This window comes from Cheilinus undulatus, linkage group 2 (genome assembly GCF_018320785.1).
Source record: "Cheilinus undulatus linkage group 2, ASM1832078v1, whole genome shotgun sequence".
NCBI classification, from domain to species: domain Eukaryota; kingdom Metazoa; phylum Chordata; class Actinopteri; order Labriformes; family Labridae; genus Cheilinus; species Cheilinus undulatus.
The window spans coordinates 41,998,161-42,018,204 of NC_054866.1; the positions used below are offsets into that span (position 1 = coordinate 41,998,161).

The 20,044-nt window shown below is 39.1% G+C and overlaps 1 protein-coding gene and 1 long non-coding RNA gene across 3 annotated transcripts in view; one reads left to right on the forward strand and one right to left on the reverse strand.

Moving 5' to 3' along the window:
* Window positions 1-20,044, reverse strand: part of LOC121517515 — a 28,779-nt gene that overhangs the window by 3,586 nt on the left and 5,149 nt on the right. The window lies entirely within an intron of this gene.
* grik1b (glutamate receptor, ionotropic, kainate 1b) overlaps window positions 1-20,044 on the forward strand; it is a 45,775-nt gene that overhangs the window by 2,451 nt on the left and 23,280 nt on the right. The window contains exon 2 of the mRNA XM_041799297.1: window positions 18,475-18,642. Within this exon, the coding sequence (XP_041655231.1) occupies window positions 18,475-18,642 (168 nt within the window). The remainder of the gene's footprint in view (window positions 1-18,474; window positions 18,643-20,044) is intronic.

Here is a 20,044-nt window from a genome sequence, read left to right on the forward strand (position 1 = left end):
AAGTGGTGGCTATAGCATTCATTCTCTTTCCTTTTCTGTATTTATTATAAAGCAAAGTTAATTCTGCTGCGTTTAAATGGCAGAGAGGAGGCTTTTCCTAGAAAAAACATCCAAACTTTAATTTACAGGATTTCACGGATTGCTGAATTACTTCATTTTTTAGAACAAAGCATAGGTAATTGCATTCTTATGTATTCACTGTACAATGCAAACTGCCCCAAAGGCAAGACTGTTTAATTCCTTTAGTTTTATTAGTCTTAACTGATCCTCAAAAATCAAAGTTATGAAATTTAAACAGAGTGCTTCAACTTTCTTTGTCTATTTGTTCATCTGCACTCTAATAGCCTATTGATGAATGCATTGATCCACGTGTCATCTGCAAACAGAAAGTGTGAGATTCTCATTTCTTTCTTGTGATCTTCATTACTTAAAAACAAATCCAATTTACAGCATTGGTTTGTCCTTTGAAATTTAGGGGAGCAGAATGTAAAGACGCCCTGAGCCACAATCCTATGACCCATTTTTGAGTTACACTCTCAACATGACCAGACAAGGCTGCTAAAAAGCTCGTGTCTGGTCACGGTTGTTTACAGGAGACAGTGTCATGTTGCAAGTGCCACATAGGATCCATTCCCTAGAGATATATAACATTAATCGCTATTAATTTTTATCTTCTGGATTGTAGGATACATTAAGATTTGCATAATCTCAATGCAAGAGTCTTTTTTTATTTATGCTTACTTTCTGGATGTAGGATGTAAAGGGTGTATCTAGGGTCTATTGCAGCAGGAAGCAACAGATGTGAAGTTTTAAAATGAAAAACTGATATTAAAAAGACAGCCGCCACTGAAAACACCCTTTCCCTGATGTTGGCGTTCACAATAAAAGCAGCAGAGGAAGACAACAACAACAAATGCTTATCACTGATTCAATTAGCTTTAGCAGCAGCTACTGTGTTCACAGTCTGGCTATCACTATATAGTGGCTTTTCCAACCTTTTTTAACACCACAGCCTGCTTCTTTGAATCATCATGGACTCAAAACAAGCAAGTCAGGAGTTAAAACATCTTTAAAACTGTTGTTTACGCTGTTGTAATATGAGTTGCTGCAGCTCGTATTAAAGCCAAAGACAGGCATAGAGAGTAGACGCCTTCATGTTGCTTAATAACAAACAATAGACTCAAGGAGGAGAGAGCACACCTGTTGTCCTTTTTTTACTGTACCTCATATTTATCACACAGATACAAACGGGTGACATCTGTGTTGTTATCTGACTGCTCTTTAATGTCAAAGTGAAACATGACGAGTGGTCTCGGTATGAGCTTTTGTCACACATAGCACACTGCTTCGTCAGTCTTGGCAGTGTCTACATCTGGTACATTCATGGCCTGGCGAAAACACTGGAATTTAGATCAGTGAGGTGGATCAGCGCCATCAGTCTGAACTCTGATATGAAAATAATAATATTAGACCTGATACTGTTATTGGATCGTATCTGGGCTGATTAAACGGCTCGTCTGTGGGCATTCTGCACGCTCTTTTGTTGTTCTTTTGTTAAACTGCAACAACAGTGTGCTATGCTCCTCTCTTAAACATTCTATCATTGCCCCATCTTAAACAAGAAAAGAAAGCATGTTTTTTTATTCCAAGGAAGTTTTTTATACATATGATTCAGACTCCAGCTTACTAGTTGATGCTAAGGTGTCTTAATTACCAACAATATTCAAGTTGACTATTATTCTAAAATGTCTACATGAAAGACGAGGGATCATTTAAAGCTGCTCTAGACATCAACTTTTATTCAGTATAAAAAGGGAAAAGGTTTTTTCATAGTTTTCAAGCAGTGTTTTGTGGGGTAATTCAACTGAAATATGACATAATACGGCTGTTTTAAAGAGCTAATATTCAAAAATGAAATAAAAACTGAGGTGTGATTGCTGCTTCACTCCAGATGTCTGGATGGGTGATGGTGGTCATGGGGATGATTATAACTGAGTTTTACTCCTCTGCTGTGCAATAACCACGCCAACAGATGGATCAGGGATTTCCTGACACTGTAACCACCTCTGGTATAGTTAGAATGAAATTTAAACAAAGAGCTCAGCTGCTATTAGCAAAAATATTTCACTGTGGGGTTCAGCTGTTGTGGACCTGGGGGTCCACCATGAAGAGAAATCAGAGGGTAAGCCTGGTCTGTTGAGCCTGAAGTCAAAGTTTACTGTGTTGTGAGCAGCTCTTTTTAAACCTGGTGAGATCACCATGGTTAACCGATAATTTACTCATAATCTCACTGGGACCAGGTTGTTCAGAGTTATATCTGAAATTCAGCTGTCAAGTACTGGATCTTTTTATCAGTTATTACCTGGAAATGTTCTCCACAGACATTGCAGAATTTCAGATAAAAGAATATAAAGGGCTGGGTGATATGGTTTAAGAATAAAATCTCTAAATGTTCACACAAACCCTGATTTATGATTTTAGGCAGTTTCCTTTCCTGCTTAATATTCCAACATGTAATAAAGTAGTCAAAGTAGAAGTAGAAATAGTTGAATTAAAGGGAAAAGTTGATGTTGTTAACTAGCATATGGATTGTAAAACGGGATCTTATGTGGATATAAACGCTTAAATGGTCAGTAGATATTCCAAACAGGCCATCCAAAATGTTGTATAGCCAGAGAATCACCTCGGCTTTTTTGAGAGCATTTGTGTTTTTGTGTGTATTTATCAGAGGGAGGAAAACTGAGAGTGAAAGCTGCACTTTACAAGGCAAAACCACAAAAGCTATGGAGGAAGTTTAAGAGATAATCTTGATTTTTTTAACATTTAGATTTTCCACAAATAAGATTCATCAGTAAAAGTTGATTTACTGCCCAAGCACAAAAAAAACGCTTGCAAAAACTTTTAGACTTGTAATGTTAAATTTCCTATGTTGTAAAGTTTTTAATGAACAAAGCCGTGCAGTTAACCAATAAAACATACTTTATGTATTAGGGATGCATGATATTGGAGTTTTGCCGATATAAGATATGCCCCCTTTTCCTTGTTTTTTTTTTTTTTTTTTTACAAAATTAATCATGGTCTATTCTGATATCAATACCAATATCTAAATGTAGTTCAGACCTAAAACTTCAGCCCTTAAAACACACAATTTTTAATTTCAGGATGGACAAGTTAACAGTTTTCAGTCCTTCAAACACACTTTGAAGTGTGAGGAATGATGATGAATAAAGAAAAGACTTATATTGAGGTAGGTCTGTTGGTCCTGCCTAAAATCACAATATTTACAGCAGGTTTTTATAGCCAAAATATTGGTTGTAAATATGAGCAGAAATGTTCATATCTGCCAATACAAGGGCTGAACAATTTAAGAAAATAATCTAAATTGCAACTGTTTCCCAATACTGCAATTCTGATTTATTATGCTGTTAATTTTTGTGTACTTTGCAACAAACACAAGCAATAAATGATTCTATTTTATAACCAACACACTGTTAGATACTTTAAACTAGAGTTGAACAATTTTGAAAATTTTGCATATGCAACTAATCGCATACGCCCATAATTTGAGCGAGATTGCAGTTCTGGTTAATAATAATAGTAATAAAACAATCAGAAAGGACATGCTTCTGAATAGCATCAAAACTTCGACTAGCTTTTGAAACAGGAGAAGTTGAGTCCAAGGACAGACTGTCCACTTACTAGTCAATCTAAAGTGCTGTTAATCCGTAGAATATGGACTTTATCCATAAAATTATAAAATCAAGAGCACTGAGATTATTTCCATGTTCCAGAGTTACAAAGCTACTTTAGCTGGGTGTGTGATGGCTTCAGAGTTTAATAAATTTCATTTCTTTTACACCAAAAATACAACTCATATTGCAAATTCAACATGGATTGTTGTGTTGAGGGAAAAGATCAGTTTGTCATTCACTTCTCAATAAAGAAAAACATACAGAAACAAAGAAAGTAGGATATTGGTAAACTATTCTAATAAATGACAACTGAATGTTTGCATGATGTGTAGACCATTAAATCTCTGCTAAAGGGTGCTGGTTTAGCTCAGTGGGTAGAGCAGAAGTACAGGGCTAAAGTCCTCTGTGTGATGATAGCAGGATTCTCTGTCTTGGGTGCTGGTGCTTGTCTTCCCCCGACTCTCTCTCCCAATATTCTCTGACCAATTTCAGCTGTTCTTTTAAAATTAAGAGAAAAAAGACCCCAAAAATAATCTAAAAAAACTACACCAAACTATTTTGACACACATTTCAGGATAAAGAAATATTGCACTTTCAGTGATTTGAAAATTGCAGTAGGACATATTATCTAAATTTCAATTAATTTCCCAGTCCTAGCAAATATCAACATCATACTGATAATATTGTGCATCCCTATTATGCATCATCAACACATGGTGAAACCTGTTATCTACCCCCTCTTGTTTAAACTGCTTTGTTTCATGTAAAATCCACACACATATCTAAAAAAAAAATCATGTTTTTATGTTTGTTCCCATTACACTGAAACACAGCTGGTTCTACGTTAAAAACAAAGCCTATAAGAAAATGTATTGTACATTCAACTAACTATATATAATGATTTGACTTCAATTTGGCCTAGCAGTTAGTAAAGCTATGTTCACATTTTTAAGCGGAAGGCTTTCAGGTGTGATTATACCTGATTCTTTATCATTGTTGAAGTGAAAGAGGAAATGCTTAAACTTTTCAATAAATACAACAGTAAAGTAGTCTGCAGTGTTTCTCTCCTTCTGTGCAGCAGAAGGTTAAAAGCAATTAATTTTGTGTCAGCCTGTTCATCATGGCTTCATCATTTTAATCTGACAGAGGCAGACAGCTGGCCGTTGTTTGTTTTAAAGCAGAAGAAGCGTCAAATGACTTGCTTAACGCCCCCTTTTCTATGAGCATGCACAGCTTGAAGCAGAGCAGAGAAAGTTCTTAACCAGCTTTGTGAAACTCGATAACCCTGACAACTAAAAAACTTTGTCGAGTCAGATTACTCAAAGAAAACCTGGGTATGCTGAACTGTCTTGCTGCTACACCCCCCAGCTCTGGATGCTTTGACCAGAACTCTACATGTGGACCGTGTCCCTCTGTGAAAATCAAATCATTTCACTTTAAAGAGAAGTTCAAGATTTTATCTCAGGTGGAAATGAGAGAAGAGATTAATCTGTTTTCTTCCTGTGGGATGTTCATTTCACCAAGCTTCAGAGAGGAAATGAATAAGTGAGCAGTGTAATAAAATAGATATATTTGTCTTTGGCTGACAGTAAAATGTTGTATTTTCCTTGATTTGAAGTCTTCCAAACCTACAATATGTGTTTGTCTGTCTCATCCCAGATGTATCTGACAGCTGCTTCATCTCTGTTATTTATGAGTTGAGCTTTGAGCTCTTTTGTAGGGCAGTCAATGAGGTTATAATCATTAAATGCTGGAGGAGACACTAATGTAATAGACTGGGCTGTAATGGTATATCCATCCATTATTAAAAGCTACTGCTAAATGATGAACTCTAATGTTTTCTTTATATCCTTTAAGGGATATGCAATGACTGTCTCTGATGAGGTTTTATCCTTATTTACTGTTTTGTTTACTCGCCGTGCTTCTCTGCAAATGTATGCAGCACACATTTTGGCTGCATTTTTAAGCTCTTTCATCAGAATAGGTTCATATTATTATGCGCATGATTAGAGGTCATTTACAAATATAGAAATGAAAAATGCAAGAGCAGCAGCTAGTTCTACTTTTCCTGGACCGTGTATTTCCACAGAGAGTAGGAAAGTAAATCAAGTGATGCTGTGGTGCTGACATTTGGATGATTTTGCTGTTAAATTCTTAATAGAGCTTGTGACACAAAAACATCAAGACTGGCTGGTCAAATCTTGACTTAATTTCTCGTTTATATCCAAACTGCTCAAAGGGAAACGCTGACATCACTGACTCAGACATGAAATACACATTGTGTGCAAAGGAAGGAGAAGGTTATTGCATTTCGGCCTGAGAATTAAATTGAAGAGGACAGAATTAAGAACTTAAACAGGCCCTAGCAGCTGCTCACTGAGGCTTGGTGACCATAATTAGGATTGGCACTTTCAAGCATGCTTTTAGTGACCAGGGAGTCCAGACAAGGCTCTCTCAGTTTGGGGTTTGAGGCTAAGCTACAGCAAAGAAAAAGGTCATTCACAATCAAGGTCTCAGGGGGAGGTTTTTAAAGGCCCTTTCTCCTCTCAAATCAATCACAATTTCACAGGCAATTCTTCAAAGAGTGTTACAGAGAGCTGTGACCTATTGCCATCTGTAGCCTCTGCGCTGTAGTGAGGTCACTTGAAAACTACTGCGGAATAGAAATGGCATGCTTATCCTTTGTGTTCAGGGTTAATGTAACTATTGATCAACAATTCTGAAAATGGCAGAGCTTTTAAAGTACCACCATTAGCCTTTGTTTGGATATAGGAAAAAATTACGTGTATGTGGAAAACTTGAAACAGATGATTATGCAGTTGTTTTAGGTTAAACAAACTGAATTACTCTAATTGTTCAGAACTGGACTATTCCTGCCTGAATGTCAATGCAGTGAGAACAAATACTGAATACTAAATATATATATTTTTTTTAGATGGAAGAAGGCCCACATGTTAGTGATTTACATTTTAAAGGTTTAAGTGGCATATATGTGCTGCAAAAAGACACAGAGTATCACACAGGTCTAAAGCACAAACATAAACCACATCAGTGACAAAGGACAGGTACATAGGAGAGAAACAAGTCAATATTCCCAGCATATTTGTACAGTTATGGCCCGATACTGGGTGCCTTGAAACAAGTATCAATATCATTTGATTTTTTCATCAAATGGAAGTTTATGACTCTGGTTTCATGACAACCCTTATCCACACTGTATGGAGGCGCTGACAATCCAGTGCCAATCCAGTGTCTTCTGCCCTTAATCCTGACGTTTTTAAATCTGCTTTATATGCATCTGAAAAAAAAAAAAAAACATTACATACAATGCACTCGTGCCTGGCTGCAGCAATATTTATATGATCTAGACATCCGTTTTGTGAGGCATGGCATGCCACATTTCAGTAGCGAGTGTTTGGATTAAGAGTTGGATGGTTTTCAGAATGATCATCTCAACTCTGAAACAACAGCTGACTCCAGCCTTGATACACATACAAATACACATGCAAACACACAGAGCTGAGTAATCATCTTTAAAGGACATGATTGTTGAAATATAAGTTGGCGGTTGTGGTCTCAGCTCATTTTGAAAGCACTTGTCAGTGGTTATTGCCTCGTCCCTGTAAGGGGAGCTGTAAAACTTCTAAGTTCTCCTAAAGAGACAGGATAGACAGCAAGAGGCTGAGCACTGAACTGCTATTTTATTATCACAATGGAAGTTATTGCACTGAACATACTGCAAAAGCGTAAAAAATTGCCAAAAATTTATTTTTTAATATGCATTGTTTCCTCACTGTATGTTTTCCTCCCCTTTTCAATGCAGTCATTAGAGGTGGGAGAAGTGCAAGACTGTTGTACTCAATAAAAGTACAGTTACTCTGGTTAAAACTTAGTTAAGTAGAAGTTACCAATCTATCTACTCAAGTAAAAGTAAAAAAAAAAAAAAAAATTAAGGTTTACTCAAAGTTTTGAGCAACTACTTTTGATATCCAAGCAGGTTTTATAGTTAAATCTGATCTTTCCTACATTGTTAGCAGCAAAAAGAGAAAAGAGTGTTGGCTGTTTGACTATGTACAGACTGAGAGAGGACGCCACAAGCGAAGCTGGATCCCTGAAGGGGAAAGACTGTGCACCCACTGCAGCCAACAGGAGATAAAAACAGAGCTGCACTTTCTAACCACTGGCAAACAAAAATAATTTACCAGCATGAACAAAACAACAAAAGTCTGCTTATCTGCTGGGTGAACTGTAATAGTGGCAAATGTTGCAGCAGATTACATGAGCTGTTGTGACCAAAACAGAGCCTAAAACACCACACAACCACCATGAACAGGACTGTCTGCACATCAAAAAATACACTATAGAATTTCTTATTTTAAATCATAAACTCAAAGTGAAACACAGATATTTAATACCAATTGTAATACCTTTTCTGTTATTATTATTATGATTAATATAAATTTGCTCACTCAATATTCAGCGATATTTCCTCGGAAAGCTAGATTAGTTTCAACCTTTTTGCATATGATTTTTCTTTGTTATGTTTTGTTACTCTCGGTTGAACTGCTAACAATTCCCCCACGAATGGTGGTGGTATTACTACATTTGGTCCATATCTGTAAGCTTTGAGAGAATGGACAAAAAAAAAAAAAAGATGAAATCATTGCAGAATAAGGACAGAAAGGTCTGTCCGTATAAAGTTTTAGATGAGCATAAATGAGCAAACTCATGCCAAAGCAGATCAGCAGAAGACTGAAAACATCTTTTTCATCATGACGAGCTTTCAGTGTGGCTCTTTGCTCTTGTTTGAATGAATAAATGTGGTCAAGTTCTGATAAAACTGCTGCTATACCACAGCTACATCAAAATGATATACTGGCAGCAGCCATTTCCACCAGCTTCCAGTTCAACTAAACTCCACCTGTAGCTGCCACCTTCTTTGCCCCTAAAATGAGGATGATTTGTTTTCAGATCTGGCACAATCTTTTCAAACTGAAGCTTTGCAAGATGGATGTGCCAGTGACAGACATAAGAGCTGGCCAATCCATCTGCTTTGAAAGGTTAAAAGAAAACAGACTTAAGTCAAAAATTATTAAATAATGACTGTATGATTCAAATGTTGATTGCCTATTTTTAATCCAACATAAACTCAATGCATGATGGAACTATATTTTGAACACACTGATAGTATGAGAACAATATTTGGACAGCAGGCAGGTTGCCATGACAACAGCATTTCACTGGAATGCTCATGTAGCTAACTGCCACTTTAAGAACATAAACTCATTTTAAAGGAATGCGCTAATGTAGGGATGACAACAGCAGGTTGAAGTACACAACTGAAACTTTTCATTCAGAGATAAACAAACCTTCAACAGAGAGATAGCACAGACACAAAGAGACAACATCTGCACTGTTTGGGGCATCTAGCACGTTAAAATGGACAAGACGGGAAAGCAGCTAAGAGACGACAGGTCAAAGGATGAAGAGTGTCAATTCAGAGACAATGACCTGGAGATTGACGCTCTGAAAAAGCAGCTGAGGGAGCTGAAGAGGAAGCTGCAAAAGTCTGAAACCAACAACGTCAGTCGGAAATACAACATACAGGAGCTACAGAATAGGCTGACTGCAGAGAAAATGGCCAATGATGTTCTTCAGAAAATGCTGGAAAACAGCAAAAAAAGTATGAATGCAATGAAGATAGCACCGACAGTGATGATAGCACAGACAGCTCGGACAGCAGTGACAGTGATGACAATAATGATGGTGGTGACGATGTTGCTCGTAAAGAGTTTCAGTATCTCTGTAAATATCTATGTAAGGATATTGAGGATTTCACTGATCTATGTGATCCGCAGACCCAAAACTACTTCAAGCAGCAGGCATCAAAGCTCCAAACTCTTCTCATGGAGCTGTTTGACGAAAATAAAGCCAAGCTGAGGAGAGAGCAGTCACCCTACCTGGAGGCTGCAAGTGCCAAGACAAGGGTGCAGCTGAAGTTTGAGTCAGTACTCAGTCTGGTTCCTCTGTTCATCCAGGTCATAGAAGAAGTGGCAACAAGGCTCAAAGACAACATGAGTGAAAAGAAACTAACCAATCAGGAAGACGAGGTCAGCCAGGACCTGCAGAGGGAACTCAGGGAGCTCAAATCAGAGCAGGAGAGCGAGACGGTGTCTGTGTTGGAGGAACAAAGCTGGTGGAGTAACATACATGGAGAGGACACTGGAGAAGAGGAAGAGGACGAAACTCTCCAGAGCTCGAATCAGGAGGAGTCAGAATCCACCTGAGACTAGGAGAGACACATTATCTGTCAATAAAGCATCAACTAAACTAAACTCAACTGTAAATCTATTTAGATTACTTACTGTTCTTTTTCATATAACTTTTGATCTCATAAGAAAAGATTTACAAAGCCATTTTTTCCCAATACTGTTCAGCCCTATGCAGAATCTAAGGAAATAAGGTTAACCAGTTTATCATTCTCATACCAAAACAAGTGAATTTGCTATTCATTTAACCACTTGGTTTTAAAAGGCTGAAATGCAGAACATTGCCGTGTTTAAAGACTTGGATTTTCAGGTGGATGTGACTTCAAATATATATTTCTACATGGGATATGCTTGCTTAGATGTGAGATTTTTACAGATTTACTGTAATAGAGTGCTGCAGGGATGACACTCACTATATGGACAAAAGTATTTGGCTACTAATATGATTAATCTAATTTAGGTGTTTCAATCAGACCTTTTGTCACAGATGCATAAAATCAAGCTCCCAGCTATGCAGTCTCCATTTGTAAACATTTGCCATACAAAATGGGTCGTTCTGAAGAGCTCAGTGACCTCAAGTGTGGCACTGTGATGGCATTATCACAGTTTATGAAATTTCATCCCCGCTGGATATGCCACAGTCAATTGTAAGTTATATCATTAGAAGTCAAAGCATTTAGGAACAACAGCAACTCAGCCACAAAGCTGAAGACCACATCAAATAGCTGGTCAACAACTGCTAAGGTGCCTGGTGGATAAAAGTTGCCAACGCTAATGATTTCATAGCTGAAGAGTTCCACTGGCATTAATGTAAGCACAAAAACTGTACAGTGGGAGCTTCCATGGCCGAGCACCTGCATGCAAGCCTCACATCACCAAACCCAATGTCAAGTGTCAGATGGAGTGGTGTGAAGCACACCAGCACTGGACTGAAGAGCAGTGGAAACAGGTTCTGTTGAGGGATGAATCACACTATCATGCTTCTCTGTTTTGTAGTCAGATGGGAGGAGAGTGTCGACTGAGAGACGATGATCTGGAGATTGACGCTCTGAAAAAGCAGCTGAAGGAGCTGAAGAGGAAGCTGCAAATGTCTGAAACCAGCAACATCATACAGCAGTGCATCATCCAGTGGCTACAGGAGTACGTGAGGGCAGAGAAAATGGTCAATGAAGTTCTTCACAAAAAGCTGGAAAAACAGCAAAAAAAAGTATGAATGCAGAAGATAGCACAGACAGTGAAGATAGCACAGACAGTGAAGATAGCACAGACAGTGATGATAGCACAGACAGCAGTGACAGTGATGACGATGATGCTGTTACATGGTTTCAGCATCACTGTAAATCTCTATGTAATGCTCTTGAGGATATCATCATTCTATGTGACCCGCAGACACAAAATTACTTTGAGCAGCCGGTATCAAACCTCCAAACTTGTTTCATGGAGCTCTCCAACGCATATGAAACCAAGCTGATGGGAGTGCAGTCACCTGACCTTGAAGCTGCAAGTGCCAAGAGTAGGGAGTAGCTGAAGCGAGAGTCAGTACTCTGTAATCTGGTTCGTCTGTTTGCCCAGGTCATAGAAGAAGTGGCAACAAGGCTCAAAGACAACATGAGTGAAAAGAAACAAACCAATCAGGAAGAAGAGGTCAGCCAGGACCTGCAGAGGGAACTCAGAGGCTCAAATCACAGCAGGAGAACAAGACAGCATCTGTGTTGGAGGAACAAGAAGCTGGCGGAGGTCACAGACTTGGAAAAGACCCTGGAGGAGAGGAAGAGGACAAAACTCTCCAGAGTTCGAATCAGGAGGAGTCAGAATCCACCTGAGACTGGGCGAGAGACATTATCCGTCAATAAACCATCAAATATTTGTAAATGTGATCCATTTAGATTACTTTCTTTAAATTTTAATATAACATTTTATATTTCAGAGGACAACCTATCACAATGCCAGTTTTTTTCTAATACTGGTCAGCCATATTGAGAATACAAAAGCATTAAGGGTTATCGATTAATCAAATTAAATCAATCCTCAATTGGCTACATCGTATTTAAAGACTCTCATTAGGTGCAATTAGTTAGACCTATTGGCAGACATGTTTACTAAAGGTGCTTTCACAGTAGGTGCCCGGTCCCGGATCCGAGTGCACTTGAGCCCAAAGTCCGGTACGTTTTGTTAGTGTGAATGCAAACGAACTGCGCCCAAACACCGGGCCCGGGCCCACTTGGGGAGGTGTTCTCGGGCGCAACTCAAGTGGACTCTGGCACAGTTCGGATGAGATGTGAATGCAACCGCGCTTGGATATGGGACAGAGCGTCGTAACAGCTTTATGACATCATTGTAAAAACTAAACTTCTTTCCACAGCGCGGCAGTTTGTTCACATTTTCCTAAATAAAGGGCAGAAATCATCAGAATCCAGCCAATAAACGGTCTGTTATGACTCACCTTACAGATGAACATAAGTTGGAGTCAGTGAGAGGAGGTGCAAAGGCAATAAAAGTCTCCTGTCACCTCAAAAACCACTGTATCGGCACAGCGCGAGCCCATTTAATCCTCTGAGCTGTGGTAGATGTGCAGATATGACGAGCGAAGTTGCTGGCATCTTAGAAGTGATTTTAATCATCCATGGCTGCAGAATGGACTTTTTGCCGGGTCAAAACAAAAACAATCTTTGCTCAGGTCATGACCCCAGTGGTTGCCATGGTAGCTTCTTCCTCTTTATCCTCCTTTGCAGGGTTGTAAAACAGCTACGTGCATACCGCCACCTGCTGTTTCAGACTGAGTAAATATGCAAGTGCACCTTGGCACGGTTCGATGTTGCTAGTATAAAAGCAAGCCAGGGGGGAAGGCGGAGGGGGAGGAATCGCTCCATGGTGCAGTTCGAAACAACTGGGCCTAATGTGAAAGTGCCCTTAGTACTAGCAATGCAGGCCTGATTTTAGGGGTTTTATATATGTGTATTTGGATTTTTTAGATGAATTGACTTGTAATGCGAAAAACTACATGTTTACAAGGAATATACTTTCTAGATGAGAGATTTTTTTACAGCTTAACTGCTGTGTGAATGCTTTAATATGTTTTGTTAACTGATAATCATTACAGGTCAAAACTGTTGTCAAGTGAATCAACGATTCTTTGACTGGTACCTTTGGTTTGGGAAATGTGTTTTACTGATTTTTAAAAGTATAATCACCTGCAGCACTTACTGTAAAATAGTTCTGCAGGGATGACTATATGGACAAAAGTATTTGTCCACCCCTGCAAATAATTATTGAAATTAGGTGTTTCAATCAGACATGTTCCGGGAGGAACCTAAGCTCGGCAGAAAACCTGCTATTGTTGTTTTCCAGTGTTGGACCCTGATTGTACATCAGGCTGGCCAGGTGAACTGCAAAAACACCTTCTCTGCCAAAAAAGCTTTAAGTGTGTTTTTTTGCTCTTGTTGTAACAGAGAAATGTGAACCAGTTCTGATAAACTGCCGCTATATACGTACTAGGGCCGAGTGTTGACTGTTTGACTATGTACAGACTCGGTGAGCACAACCTCACCACTGAGAGGACGCCACACACACAGCTGGATCCCCAAAGAAGACAGCCTGTTCACCCACTGCAGCCAACAGAAGGTGGAAACAGAGTTGCACTTTCTAACCACCTGTCATTAACACAAGGACATCAGAGACAAATTCTTTCCAGTTTTTTTTTTCTTACCCAACAAACAAAAAGGATTCACCAGTACATACAGACAGAACCTTTCATATCTGATGGCTGAATTGCAAAAGTGTACAAATGATCCAGTGAGCTGTTGTGAGCAAAAAAAAGCATTTACTCTTCTTTTAGTCGAGAAATGTGGCAGAGTTTTGATCAAACTGCTGCTATACTATGGCTACATCTGAGCAAAATGCCATGGCGGCAGCAGCCATTGTATACACCAGCTAAAGGCTAGTTTATGTTCTATGCACATATGAAAATAGATCCCTGCATTGTTAAAATTACAACTGCCAGTGCCCGCATACTTGCGTGTGTCTGTTATGTTGGAGTGGACATTGAAAAATGAATCCACTAGAGGTCACTGTCTCTTACGGAACTACACAACTACTCTGTTGATGCTCCATCAGTCCCATAGACTAAAGAGGAATGGTCCGTTTTCTGCTCAGCTGTGCTCTTGTAGTTGTTGGTCTTTATGCCTAAGTGAGCTGACATTATTGATACATTAACTTTTTCCAGCAGCTCACTCAATATTTGGTGATATTTTCTCAGAAAAACCAATTAAGTTCCATGTTTTTTTTTAAATATTCATCTTTGATTTTATTACTCTGGGTTGAACTGTTGGCTGCTAAACACTGCCCCCACAACTGGTGGTGGGACTGCAGCTTTTGGTCGGTATTTGTAAGCTACCAGAGAACAGACAGAAAACAGTTGAAATCATTACAGAGTACCAACAGAATGGTCTGTCCATATCTGTAAGCATTTAAAATAGGGGTGCAAACTAGGTTTGCATTTTTGTACCGTAGCGAGTGGGTATGGGCCTCTCAGTACGTTACAGACGTGCACTGAATGAGTACATGTGGGGCGAAGCTCACACGTGGACAGGAAATCAAGAGCACAATCAACATTATCCTGGCAACCACACAAGCACAGCAATAGACAGCAACAGCCTGAATATTCCCAGGTGAAAGTCTCCCAGTTTTTGATTTGATTTGATAGTTGATTTGATAATAATTTACTGTCAGAGGCAAGATCTGAAATTTGTTTCGCATTAAAACAGCAGCTCCGTCGTACACAGAACAAAAATATACGGAGCACGCTGCCATGCAGTGCGCAGCCGAGCAGCGCACCTGTGCTCTGCTCGGTTGGGAGTTTGGAAGTTTAACAACCTCTTTCTGGCAATTTCTGAGAGGACAAAAGTGGTAAAAATTATGTTTAAAGCAACAGTACAACCATACAAGCTGATGAGAAAACAAGGGCTTAACAACCCTTCAAAGTTAACAAAGTAAAAACATTCTAATCAGCCACCTTTCAACAAAAAGACTCACTAGCCCTTTATGAATTGACCATGATTTAAGGCCTTTTTATTGTATAACACCGTTGCTTTGGTTTTGTGAATTACATTAAGGTTGCCATGACAACAGCATTTCAGTGGAATGCTCATGTAGCTAACTGCCACTTTAAGAACATAAACTCATTTTAAAGGAATACACTAATGTAGGGATGTTGTTGTGGAGAGAACAATGGACTATTAAAAAAATCTCCATGTTTGTTATGACAACCACAGGTTGAAGTACACAACTGAAACTTTTCATTCAGAGATAAACAAACCTTCAACAGAGAGACAGCACAGACACAAAGAGACAACATCTGCACTGTTTGGGGCATCTAGCATGTTAAAATGGACAAGACGGAGAGGCAGCTAAGAGATGATAGGTCAAAGGACGGAGAGTGTCAACTGAGAGACAATGACCTGGAGATTAATGCTCTGAAAAAGCAGCTGAGGGAGCTGAAGAGGAAGCTGCAAAAGTCTGAAACCAACAATGTCAGTCAGAAATACAAGCTACAGAAGCTACAGAATAGGCTGACTGCAGAGAAAATGGCCAATAACGTTCTGCAGAAAATGCTGGAAAAACAGCAAAAAAAGTATGAATGCAATGAAGATAGCACCAACAGTGATGATAGCACAGACAGCTCGGACAGCAGTGACAGTGATGACAGTAATGATGGTGGTGACGATGTTGCTCGTAAAGAGTTTCAGTATCTCTGTAAATATCTATGTAAGGATATTGAGGATTTCACTGATCTATGTGATCCGCAGACCCAAAACTACTTCAAGCAGCAGGCATCAAAGCTCCAAACTCTTCTCATGGAGCTGTTTGACGAAAATAAAGCCAAGCTGAGGAGAGAGCAGTCACCCTACCTGGAGGCTGCAAGTGCCAAGACAAGGGTGCAGCTGAAGCTTGAGTCAGTACTCAGTCTGGTTCCTCTGTTCATCCAGGTCATAGAAGAAGTGGCAACAAGGCTCAAAGACAACATGAGTGAAAAGAAACTAACCAATCAGGAAGACGAGGTCAGCCAGGACCTGCAGAGGGAACTCAGGGAGCTCAAATCAGAGCAGGAGAGCGAGACGGTGTCTGTGTTGGAGGAACAAAGCTGGTGGAGTAACATACATGGAGAGGAAGAGGACAAAACTCTCCAGAGCTCGAATCAAGAGGAGTCAGAATCCACCTGAGACTAGGAGAGACACATTATCTGTCAATAAAGCATCAACTATATGTAAATCTATTTAGATTACTTACTGTTCTTTTTCATATAACTTTTGATCTCATAAGAAAAGATTTACAAAGCCATTTTTTCCCAACACTGTTCAGCCCTATGCAGAATCTAAGGGAATAAGGTTAACCAATTTATCATTCTCATACCAAAACAAGTGAATTTGCTATTCATTTAACCACTTGGTCTTAAAAGGCTGAAATGCAGAACACTGCCGTATTTAAAGACTTGTCAATTTCTATTTGCTAGACCTATTGGCAAACACGTTTACTAAGTACTAACAATGCAAGCCTGACTTTGGGGGCTTTATATCTTGGAATTTTATGTTTATCTGGATTTTTCAGGTGGATGTGACTTCAAATATATATTTCTACATGGGATATGCTTGCTTAGATGTGAGATTTTTACAGATTTACTGCTGTTTCTTTGGTTCTTTGATCTAATTTAGGTGTTTCAATCACACCTTTTGTCACAGATGCATAAAATCAAGCTCCCAGCTATGCAGTCTCCATTTGTAAACATTTGCCATACAAAATGGGTTGTTCTGAAGAGCTCAGTGACTTCAAGTGTGGCACTGTGATGGCATGAGGGATGAATCACGCTATCAGGCTTCTCTGTTTTGTGGTCAGATGGGCGAGTCTGGGTTTGGTGTATGCAATGAGAGCGATACCTGCCTGACTGCATTGTGCCAACTGTGAAGTTTGATAGAGGAGGGATAATGGTATGGGCCTGTTTTTCAGGGTTATCTCCAGTGAAGGCCAATCTTAATGCTTCAGCATACCAAGACATTTTGGACAATGCTTTGCTTCCAACTTTATGGTAACAGTTTGGCACAAAGCAAGTACTTTAATGACTAACTCCTGCCTTTGGAAAGATGTGAAAAAAAACTAAAAATTAATTAGTGGGGCAGCTCCTGGTGTATCTTCTGTCATAGACCAAAAAAAACCCCATTAAATCTCTAAATCTTGTGTATATCACAGACCTTATTTTAGGCATCTAACCAGAAAAATATTCAGAAAAACCTTTGGCACCAGAAGTGCTAAAATGCTCATTCATTCCTGGGGTTTGGCCTCATTACTGCACCACTTTATGTAGCAGACATAAGAGTATCACACAAAAACAGAAAAGACATGTTTTGTTTGACTCTGCTAAGCTCTCTTTGAAAAAAACGCAGGTTATTGTTTTACATTTAAAGTGATTACTGGATACTGACAGGCATGACTGGATCATAACTCTTGATTAGCACATGAAAAATGTTCCAGTCTTACAGTATATTATCACGTGACAAGGTGAATCCACCACAGCACAATGAGGTATCTGTAAAGTCTTCTTCCTAGTATGACAAAGCACCTCCTCCATGAACAGTGACACCTCAGAGGTGAGCTCTGCTCTTTCACTGTGGTTTTATGGCTCTTAAAGAGCTCAGAGTGTCGGAAAAGAACAGAATACTCTGCAAATTTCACAATAAAAGGCTCATTTGGTCACATTAAGTGCCAGAAAAGCACTTAATTACAATTTACTTCATAGACAGGGAAACTGGGAGAGGGAAATAAAACCTCCACATCTTCAACTTTGTTAAAAGTTAGTCCAAACTAAAGAAGGGAAATAATCGACAAGAGGAGGGCTTGTAAAGATATACTATTCATAGTGGAGAGTGTTTTGGCAGCAGGAGCAGAAACACTTAGTCTTTAACCTTTTTAAAATAAATTACATCATGTATTCAGGCTCGTCTGTGGTACTCTATAAATCACAGGCCAGTAGTGGGTGAAAATTAAAGTCTGATTTCATCAAAACTGACTCTCGTCTCAGGCAGTAAATCTAAAAAGAATGTATATGACCATGTGAGGTGAACAGGTGCTGCTGTTCAACTTTTGAACCCCATAGAATTACTATAAAGAGAGAGAGAGCAAAATAATGTGAGAATGGGATTCTTTTAATGGATCTACTAGCTGACACCGTACTATAATGAACTGAACATTTGGGCTGTATTCCTCACTAAATCATCAAACTCACTGCCACTGAGTCAGCATGTGAGATTTGGAGCTTTTCCATAAATTAGATCAAACTGTCACTCACATCAGGTCTCTAGCTGTTTCTTTAGGCTCCCTTTACGTAAGGAACCCTTGAGAAAATAGGTCAAATTATTCAACCATCACCTATTTGATGAAGATGAAGCAAAGGCACTTGATCAGCGACTTCTCTGCAATTACCTGCAGTGTGTTCCTCACTGTCTCTCTTTCTTTTATTCCTGCAGGGGGTATCTTTGAAACACTGGAGAATGAGCCCATTAGTGTTGAAGAACTGGCCTTTAAATTTGCTGTGACCAACATAAACAGGAACCGGACCTTAATGCCAAACACCACGTTGACCTACGACATCCAGAGAATAAACTTATTCGACAGCTTTGAGGCCTCCAGAAGAGGTAGGAATGATATTATGATAAGGGATGGAACAGAAACTTAAAATATGATGAAAGACTAACACAAATATGGAAAACTGTAACCATTCAAAACAAAAATACATTGAAGCACTGCTTTAACCAGCAGAGGGCACAAACTTACATTGGGAACATAGACAGCACAAAGTACTGAAGTCTGGGTGACGTCCTCATTTGACTACTACCGGGATCTTCCAATCACCAGAGCACCAACTCGTCCCTTTTTAGACCTCTGTACAGTGTGTGCCAATGCAAACATGAACTACTCTAGCCAAAATCATTTTTGAGCAGGCTGTACACATGTTTATATCTGTGGAAGAAATCAACATTTTAACATGGTGTGTCTGTGTGACTCCTGCTGCTTCTGAAGCCAGCCTCAAGTGGACACTCAAGGAACTGCAGTTTGTTAACACTTCTGCCATGGTTTCATTTTTCAACACTAAAGGTTGCTCTTTGGTTGGGAAGCTGATTTATTAGCCCTGGTCCCCAAATGTGGGAATTAAAATGGCCATTCACATTGCTGATTTCAGGATTTACGCAAATCACAAGCACATTACAGGCTAATTAACTGACCTCTATTTCAAAACCATGAATGAAAACCTCAGCCCTGCTCAGACCAAAGATGTGATGAGGCCACTCAGCAACATTTAAACTCCTGACAGTTCAGACTGCTGCCACTGAAGGGTGATGACTTATTTCTGAAATTACCAGTAATAAATCTGTCTCTAAAAGAGGTGCAGTACTGCACATTAATTCGCATCTTTGTCATCATTATAATAACTTGATGATAATAACGTATCATTAATATCCCAGCATGGCAGCAAAATATCCTGGCACATAAAAACACAAATATATTTTGCTAGCTTATTCTGGTTATAACATTTCCTCTGAGAATAATTAATATTCTCCAGAATAAATTAGCTCCCACTGTCTTGAATTTAGTATGGATTATCTTACATTGCTCAGCACGTTTCATGCACAGCTGGAAAAAGGAGAGCCTTTTCGAAACAATATTTCTATTTCCCTTTTCACTTTATCTGCTTTTTTGAAATGATTAAATCTATGTTTGAGTTTTTACACAGAAATTCCAGCCCATTAACAGTCCTGACTCCTCCATTAGCTGGGTTTTGAGCATGATAAGTAGTCAGTGGAGGAGACAGGAGTGTTTACAGACTTAAGTTTCTGAGTGAAAACCTGGGGGAAAAGACAGATGTAAGCATTCCCAGAGTTCATAGCATGACTTTATCTGATGAAATTAGCATTTATAGGCTTTCAAACAAGGTTTATATTTCCCTTTTTAATGCTTTTATGCTTGCAACATCCTGAAACCAGCTATCTGTGACTTGACAGCAGAATCACAGTCTTTGGTCTGAACTGGGCTTTACGT